This window comes from Pteropus alecto, unplaced genomic scaffold, assembly GCF_000325575.1.
Source record: "Pteropus alecto unplaced genomic scaffold, ASM32557v1 scaffold11, whole genome shotgun sequence".
NCBI classification, from domain to species: domain Eukaryota; kingdom Metazoa; phylum Chordata; class Mammalia; order Chiroptera; family Pteropodidae; genus Pteropus; species Pteropus alecto.
Window position 1 is genome coordinate 7,727,402 of NW_006431956.1, and position 9,884 is coordinate 7,737,285.

General features: G+C 37.0%; 1 protein-coding gene across 1 annotated transcript in view; it reads right to left on the reverse strand.

Annotated features, from left to right (window-relative positions):
- The window catches only part of ITGA8 (integrin subunit alpha 8), a 146,381-nt gene that overhangs the window by 119,482 nt on the left and 17,015 nt on the right, over positions 1-9,884 (reverse strand). The window contains 2 exon segments of the mRNA XM_006906981.2: positions 4,412-4,535; positions 7,379-7,479. Of these exon segments, the coding sequence (XP_006907043.1) occupies positions 4,412-4,535; positions 7,379-7,479 (225 nt within the window).

Below are 9,884 nucleotides of genomic sequence, written 5' to 3' on the forward strand. Positions count from 1 at the left end.
TTATTTTGCTTCAAAACAGAATAGTGGAAAAAAAAAGAAAAAATAGTAATTTTTCATAAAATTCATTGAGAAAATAACCAACTTCAAATATCCGTTATAAACAGTGATTATAAGGGACTGTGAGGTCCTTTGTTTTGCAAAGGAATTTTTTTCCTCTTAGAATTATAGTTCATGAGAGCTGAAGGAACTTTTCTTCCTGGAATTTCAGAGCTCCTATAAACTTTACAGTTATGTCCCAGAGTGAACTCAGGAATCCAGGGACTCATGCTGACTGCTCACTACTCTTTGCTGGCTTCCCAAGTAGAATGAAGGGTGTGTGTAAACCATCCCCACCGATTTATGAATGACCATAAGAGCTACAGGCGTGCCATTAATATGAATGAGCAGATTAGCACCCGCATCACGCCAAGCCTCAGTGGAGGAGTTTGTGGTGGGGGTGAACGTGAGAGTTTTCTTTAACCTCTCTTTTGAAAATAATATTGCTGATGTTACTGTTCTGTGAGATTGACCATATGCTCATGAACAAGCCGGCTTTGTGTTAATGAACTGTGAACTCCCAAGGAAGACAGGAAGTCTGCTCCTCGGGTGAATTGGAGGAGGAAGAAATACTCATAGTTAGGGAGAGACCATGAGGATGTGAACACTGTGGATGTGTACTAGAGTTAAAAGAACTCCTGGCAATTTATTTAACTCTTCTGCAACTCAACTCCACTCTTAACTTTGTCAATCTATAATTTAGGAAAACAGTAAATAAATTGGCATTATAGTGTGCCATGTAACTCAAGATGCAAGCTTACCATAATTTATATTTTTAGATAATGGCTCAAGCTCACACTGCAACTCTTATCCCACAAGTCTAGATGTCACGTGCTGTATTTTAATCTGAGCTCTCCCATCACATAGGCAGTCAGTCAAAAAGGCAGAACAAGAAGCAGTGACAAGTTTTATAAAAGATTATCCTAGACATTAATCGAAAGAATATGATATAGCATCAAAGCAAGAGAGGCTCGTGAAAGATGGGCTTGTCCTTTTAGCTACAATAGTTTACCATTATGGGGAAGTATCTTTAGCAAATCACGAGAACTATGATATAGATAGGGGTAAAAATTGATGAAACAAGTTTCGTATTGAACCTCAGCTCTACCATTAAGTCTGAGTAAATTCGGGGTTTAATTTATTTCTCCACTGGACTTTAATCATTAGCATAATAATGATGACCTCTTACTGAATGCAGCTGCGCAGCACCCTCAGTGGAACATGACACAAAATATGCCTCTCGTTGCTTAGCCCTGTGCCTGGACATCTCCCCACATCCCTGCTCCAACAGTCCTTTGCGGAGAGAAGCCCTACCCACTGTCCTGTCTAAAACTCCTACACCACCCAGGACATGTCACTCCCTTCTTTCCAGCCTTGTTATATTTTTCTTTGTAATACTTTTCATACCTGACATTATATTAGGGACTTATTTACTCATTAAACATTTTTATAGAGATGTCATTAATATGTAACATTGTCTTAGTCCAAGGTGTACAACATAATTTGATATATGTATACGTTGTGACATGATCACCACAATAAGTTTAGTTTCTATCCATCACCCCACATGGGTACTAGTTTTTCTTTTTTCTTGGGATGAGAGCTTTTAAGATCTACTCTCTCAGCAACTTTCAAATATACAGTATAGTATTATTAACTATAGTCACTGTGCTGCACAGGGTGACTATATTCCTCGGATCTATAACTGAAAGTTTATTCCTTTTCACCAACTTCATCCAGTTAGTCCCCTCCACCCCCCGCCGCCGCCACCACCACTGGCAACTATCAATCTGTTTTCTGTATCTATGAGGTTTGTTTGTTTGTTTTTTTAGATTCTACATATAAGTGATTCCATACAGAGAACATGTCTTTCTCTGTCTGACTTATTTCACTTAGCGTAATACCCCCAAGGTCCATCCATGTTGTCACAAATAGGATTCTTTCTTACAGCTACCTAATATCCCATTGTGTATATACCACATCTTCTTTATCCATTCGTCTATCGATAGACACTTAGGTTGTTTCCATGTCTTGGCTATTGTGAATAATGTTGTAATGAATGGGGGGGTAGCAGGGAGTGCAGGTCTTTTCAAGATAGTGATTTCATTTCCTTCAGATATATACCCAGAAGTGGAATTGCTGAATCTCAACCTATTTATTTACATGTCTGTTGTCTGTCTCCCCCGCTAAAATGTAAGCTTCTTGAAGACGGGCTGGTTTTTTCTCATTCTGTGCTTTATTCCCTAACCACAGAATTAGTGCTCAGTGTTTTCAGTGAACACATGTTGAATATATAACAAGGTCTCATTATCTACAAGAAACCCCTGTTCTAAAACCACTTAAAGTAAAATCCTAATTTCACTGACATGCATTCAGCAGACATTTGTCATAATGTTAGGAAGTGGCTGATTTATTTTAGTATTTTTGAGCAGGAAGACATAATCTCTTTCGTGCCAAAATCCTCACCCCAGACCATCAAAATTGGCTGTTCCATTTCCAGTCCTTTAGAGATCCAAATCTCAGTGGTATCGTTAACTGTTCATTCTCGCTGGTCTGTTCTTTTTAAAATTGTAACACAATATCATCTAAGTGATTTTTTTCATTATTTTTTCATTTTTCAATTACAGTTGGCATTCAATATTATTTTACATTAGCTTCAGGTGTACAGCATAATGGCTAGATATTTATGTACTTTATGAAGTGATCCACCCCCTCCCCCCAAGTAAGTCTAGTACCCACCTGGCACCATACATAGTTATTATAATACTATCGACGATATTCCCGATGCTGTACTTCACATCCCCATGACTATTTTGTCACTGACAATTTGTTAATCCCTCCCCCTTTTCGACCCAGTCCCCCAACCCCACTCCCATCTGGCATCCATCATCAGCGATCCATTCTTTATCTTCATTGGTTTACTTCTTATATTTGTTCATTATCCTGTCTAAAGTAATCTCGAATTTTAAAAATAATTACCGAAATGGGGAAAATTTTACTTGTAGTTTTGGGAATCTTATTTGGGATTGAATTTTTAAAAATCAATATTCCGAAATCAATCACTAGAATGTTCTTTCTAATGCCATTTTCCTCAATGTGGTCTTATGGACCGTCAAGAAAAAAGAATAAAAATCCATTGGTTGCTTCCTGATAAATTCCAGGGACCTACGAGTTACATAGAAAGTGGACGAGTTCGAAAGGGGACTCTGAGTGTATCAATCAACCACTCGCTAATAATGTCCCAAAGTCCTTGAGAATGCCACCGAGATGAGGGAATTCAACAGCAGTGCCCCAAAGATGACACTCACAGGCTCACTTTAAAGGATGCTTCTCGGGACTGCCAGCTGAGACGAGGACTCTACATGCAGAGTCTTTTTTGAAAAACGGGGATTAAACACTTGAAGAAGAAGATCATCGCATGCAGATAAACCCAAGTATGCAGCTGCCAAAGAAAGCGACAGCTACCGAGAGCATAGGCAGGACCGAGAGCTCACGAGCAGTGTGTCCCCAGGTCCAAGCGTGCTCGCGTCTACCTACAAATACAAAGCCTTTCCAAGTGAGAGGCAACGAGCATTGACTTAAGATAAAAAACAAAAGCTAGTTGGAAATCACTCGTTCAGGCAAAATGACAAATAGTGTTTCGATTAAGAGACAGAGGCACAGGGTATTTATGAGAAAGGGAAGGGGAACAGTGACATAAACAGAAGGAAGGCATTGCGGTGGGTGCAGGAAAGCTAATATAGTGACGCTAATGCTAAACAATGTTTTTACTTTTCAGTCTGGTAGTCATCAGGTCAGGTAGTCATAGTATCTGCTTTCTTGTTATTTTTGCAAACAGGTCTTTGGGACACAGTGTTGCTTTAGGCCCAGTCCAAAGGTTATTTTGCCCTTTTTAACATTCCAGAGGGTTGAGGCATAAGATGGACAAGGGTGTTCTGGGATGGCAGTGCCAGCTCCATTTTAAAGTGGCTCTGTCTATGTATATTTTTTCTTTTCCTTTTTCTTTTTCTTTTTTTCTTTTTTACACCAGCTAACACCATTCTTGGAATTAACAGGTAAATTGTGTGGTCAGCTTTCTCTAGATCGCAATGTGCATTTTGAATACCACCCGAGAGTTTAAGTCCTAAAGTACGGAACCAATCAATTCTATTCCAAAATACCTAAAACCTGGAAATTTTCTAAAACGCAGAAGAGGATCAGCAGAATTCCGTGGCCCTCATGTCACAGCAAGACATCCTCTAAGACTCTCAGTAGTCTTAGAGGTCTTACCCCCACCTCATTTTCCTTATCAACGGTGTTTTGACACTACCTGCCCTGTCTACAACAGAAAAGCTCTTGAGCTAAGTTTCAGTCTCAAGGAATAAAAATAACTTACTGTTCCGACAAGGAGAGTACTCAGCATATGCACTGAAATTCTGAATTGCTACATAGCAAGTGCCAACTGGGTCCTTTTCGGGTGTGGACTTAAGTGTTCTCCAGTGATACAAGGGAGCACAAGCCTGTGAAGGAAGCATCAAAGACAATAAATATTTTTTTTTTATGTAGGTCCTTCATACTGTGATTTGATTTGACTTGTTGTTTAATGTACCTAAATTTGTGACAAACTATATTAAATTATTAGGTGAATTATTTGACCTCCAGCATGCTAATGAGTACTTTAGTAGTCAGAGTTAATTAAACTTCCAAAGCCAATTTGTTAACATTAATGCACCATAAAATTGGAACAAATTAAACATACAGAAAGGAATGCATTTTTCCTTAGAGAATTTAAAATTAAGTAAGAGTAACCTGGCAAAAGCAAATATTTCCACAAAGCAAAGAACTCATATATATATACACATACATGTATGTATTTTTTTTTTTATGGGACTCTCATAAAAGTAAATGGCCATTTAAACATTGAATGAATCAGTATGATGCCTTAAAATGAGAACTAGTTCCTTTCTTGTCTAATTGTTGCTTAAAAAACAAACAAACAAAAAATTACTTTCTAATCAAAGGATGCAGACAAATTTATAAACCTGTTTTGTGGTTTCCCCTAGGTTATCACCGAAGGTATAGTTTATGACCTTTTAAACAATGACTTTCTTTCGGACACAGTGCCATTTCCTTATCACAGTGTTCTTGGCTTTATTTTTTACTTCATGGTTTTTATTCATGGCAAAACAAAAATAATTTAAACAACAGTAAGTAGAACATAGTTCTCGTATGAAATGTTCTAGTTGCTTTGTCAAAAGCTTAGACTCTAACAGGAGAATGATATTCAAAAGGATATCAAGTGTGAGAGAAGATATAAGAAATCCTCTTTATGTAAATTAAATAGCATTAATTTTGCTAGGAATGAGAGAGGCCATAAAAATAAACGTGTAGGAAACACAGGCGTTATTTTGACTTGTTTCACGAGCTTGAATCCTCCATAAATGTTTTACCTTATTCAAGCACTCATTTCTGAGGACTCAGAATTACAGATTCCTAACATATGGAACCACTAGCTTATCTCCTATTTTGATGACATCACATTTAAAATAATGCCAGAAAAGTGAAGGCAGTTCCTGATTTTAAAGTCTTGTCACGATTCCAAATGTGTCTTTGGTGATCGGTCCAAGGTATAACTACTTTTAGTCAAGATGACTTATATTCTCAAGAAAGATGCTTCTACGACTTAAGATTTTTGGTTTTGTCATGCGAGGTCTCTGCCAGTACCTAAAAACTCTCTTACTCATGTAAGAGAGTTTATCTTAGGGCCCTCTTAGGGAACCGACAAATTATGTGGTTCCTATATTTAACATAAAGTGCGAATAGTGTAAAGAAACGGTGTTTGAGCAGTGAAAGCATTCGCCTGTGGGGCTGAGCATTATGCCAGCTGGCCTCACCTTCTCTGTCACCATAGGATATTTAAATGCCATGAAAATTCTTCCCAGTGCTTGCCTGCTGTCGGCTCTAACATGTTATTCTTTTTATATCTGCTCAATTTCAGGCTGACGTGAAACACACTATGTGATATATTTGGGCTTTGATTCAAACTTAACATACCTGATACCTAGATCTTCAAAATGATACTTCTGTTCACAGCAGTTTGCAGTTCTAATCGGTGTAACTTAGGGTAGCATTTAATTCTCAATTCTCTTAAGTTTCAGTGCTCAAAGAACAAAATTAACTTAAAATGTATATTATCTTAGTTCTTATGCGTTTTCCTTGAAGATGCAAGCATACCCCCAGATTACTCATTTTTATTATGAGTTTGGTGCATTGTTTTTATTTTCATTGACTCTGAAGTCTTCTACAAATATTGAATAAATGCACAACAATTATGTCGTAGATAAATTTTTAACCCTACATAGTTATTACATGGCATTCGCTTTTCGATAGTAATTCACATAGGTCATACACCACCAAAAGATAAAAACTTTTTACCAATTCTGGAATGTGAAAAGTATATTAATGCAAATACAGTTCTACAGAGAGCATATCATAAATTCTGGGTTTGTGACTAGAGAAGGCTATCTCTAGTTTTATACATTACCTGTTTTATGTAAAAATTTTTGGGGGGGTTAACCATACACCAAATAAAGAAAGGCATTTTTTTTAGATACTTATTAAATCACAATTCAAACAGCTATAAGGAAATCTTAAAAGCCAAAGTACTTGCTTTATTTTTGTAAGAAAATTGAAGCCAACAGTTTGAAAAATTCCTCCAACAAGAGATTTCCACATTAGCTAATACTCTCATTTATTTCTCAGTAACTTAGACATGTATCATCACTCAGTAAGAAGAGAACAGAATCACAGAGTCATAGCATTTTAAAGCTGAAAGATATCTATCTGGGAGTGAGATTTTTTTGTTGTTACAAAGTATTAACGTACTCAGAGAATCATGTCGTTAGTAGTTATAGTTTTAAATAGAGCTTTCCTTTAGTTCTAAAAAGGATCAATAATACTACAGTAGATTAACTTTGAACAAATCCTAGCAGTAAGTAGCGGTCCTATTTCTCCGGCCAATTTTTAATCAGCCCTTTAAATCAATCTTAAGCAATAAAATATTTACCTCTTTAAGATGTAACTTTTATTGTTCTCTCTCCCTTTGTTTTGTTTGTTTTTTTTTTTTTCCGAAATATTTGAAAATACCTCATCGTCTGTAAAACAAGCTTGATTTTCTAATAGCTTTTAAGCACTAAAGGTTCTTGGCTGTTAAGCATTCAGTGACTGCTTCAGAATGCTGAGAAGCCTATCTCCGAAAGTCCGACGTGTTCTTAAATGATGAGACCTTTGCGAATGTGGGTTTCGAGCGTCTCAGTGTACATTGATCTCGGAGCACCCCGCAGACCATGCAGTTCGTACTCACCACCACTCGCCCTCCGTGAGCTCTCACCGCCGCTCCAAACCACTGGTTGGATTTAAACTCAATGGGCTCCTTGGTTCCATTGACCCTGATCTTTCTGTTGTCTGAGGAGGAGGACATGACTTGTTAGTCCCTTGTAAAACGTGGCAACAAATTAAACAATGTACTAATGACTCTGTCCATTAACATACTTGAAAAACAATTTTCGTAGATGCGGGTGCGGGGGGCGCGTTTCTCTTTGACGGGGTCTAAGCTAGACTTCTCACTTCGAACAATACCAATCAAATACATAGATGGTTTTGAACATGGCATTTCACCATTTAACTTAAAAGAAGCCTTTGTGTTTTTTTCACTTAAATTTGCAGAGATGACAGTACCGTAAATCTGATGTGGACTCCGATATAGACTCGAATCTATACTTTTGCCATTGATTTCTATCAGATCAAAGACCAAATATTTATAACTGCTCTAAAGAATTCCAAGTCGTTTCCAGTCATGAAAGGCATGGGAATGTCCTTGGTGGGAGGCCCAAGCTTTCTCAGCGTGGACGAGCAGGGGTCAGCACGAAGGACTCCCAAGGCCTGGCTTTTCATAGAGGGACATGTGTCCAGGCGGCCACGGAAAATAACACCTAACACAGTTTTACATACACTTCACAGATGTCAGCATGAGTGGGGCCATCTGGGCAGAAACTCAACCCAATTATAGCGCACTTCAGGTTTTAACAAAAAGCAGATATCTTTTCTTTCACTCTTGATTCCTGGTCTACGTATTTCCCTCGTGGTAGAATTCTCACCACATGGTCCTAACTGGAGCTTCCTCAGTAATAGCTAATGAATTTCGAGACACATTTGTACTAGGGTATGTTATTCATATGTGTTTCCTTTGGTATGTGTTTAATTTTCCTCCTCGATTCTGTAATGAATGCATTACAAAATGAACTTTTAACTCCTATTAAATGAGGCCAAAATATACACGTAATTAACCTTTAATTGAGTTTGCATATGATTACAGAGTTTTTAAAAAGGAATAAATTATATATACTCAATCTTAACCTAAAATTTACATTTGACATGTTAGTAGAAAATCATGAATTTCCTTCTTAAATATGGTATGCCTTTGATGTTTCTGGGCTTTTCTGGGCTAAAAAAAATTTTTTTTAAAAAGTTCTGGAAATCCTTACCCCAAATGTACACAACTGGCACAGAATTAGAGCATCTTACAGATTACAGCATAAAATTGAAAATATAAACATTTCCACTTGCATCTAGATACCCTGGAAGATCATGGATCTGAAAGGATCTTGTCACCATTAACTGAGAGATATTAGGCAATTTATTTAATCTTTTAGAGTTTTGATTTCTTCTGTAAAACGAGGCTGAGAACACCTTCTCCCTTTCCTCTTTCACAAGTGATCGACCACAGAGTCACAGAGATCACATGAGATAAAGGAACATGAAAGCACTTTATAAGCCAACAAGTCATGTAATTAGAAACCTATAAACTCAACCTAAGTCCAAGAATCGAGAGGGTCCTCACGGACACACCGGTAAAATGTGTTATTTTCAGCGGTTTGTGGTACTCAGCAACAAAATTAGTGACACCTCACAAGATTGTCAAGCCCTTTGATTAAGCCCAGGGAGAAAGTGCTATAGTAGCTTTGAGATTTCCAAACTACAAAAAGGCCACAGAAATAAGATCGGCACCTCGAAAATTCAAATATACTTGCAGGAGACCCCAAAAGCACTTAAGAAAAGTTGCCTTCTGTGAGGAAGAAAATGGATTATGGGGAAAGACAGAAGCCAGTTCCAAACTTAGCCTCGTTTTGCTATGGAAAATGATGTGACTCTCCCTTTGTGATTTCTGAGGTATCTTTTTGCTATTATAAGGTAAAACTGTAATAACTTGGTTAAAAGTATAAATCATGGGTTATTTTCAGCAACAAATTTCTTCTGGACTTAGAATACGAAAGAATGGAACTGTATAGGCATCGTGGGGAAGGAGAAATCAAATAGCCTGTAATTTCATGGACGGATCCTGACCCTCCAATTAAAACAATGATGATTTAACACTTGTCACCTGCCAGTTTGGCAAAAAAATAATAATGGCCACTCTGTTTTCAAGATAAGAACTTGATGTAGCATTTTAGAAGAGCCATTTGACAACATATATCAAAATTTTAAATGTAAATTTTTTCAACCAAGGAATTCTACTTCTAGGATTTTATTCAAAGGAAATAATTACACGAATGCTTTAAGACACAATATGAAGATATCTGCTGTACTGTTTGCGATAGCAAAAACTGGAACAACTTAAATCTTCCTAAATATGGGATTCAAAAAGAAGTTTCTGTTATCTATAAAATAGACTACTATGCAACTGTTAGCCCATGCGTTGTAGATTTGTATGCATTGATACAGAATAATATCTATAAAAAATATATATATATATATTTTAGCTTTTTTGTGGCTTTAAAAAAAGTCCAAAGACTTAATCTAATAAAAATTTG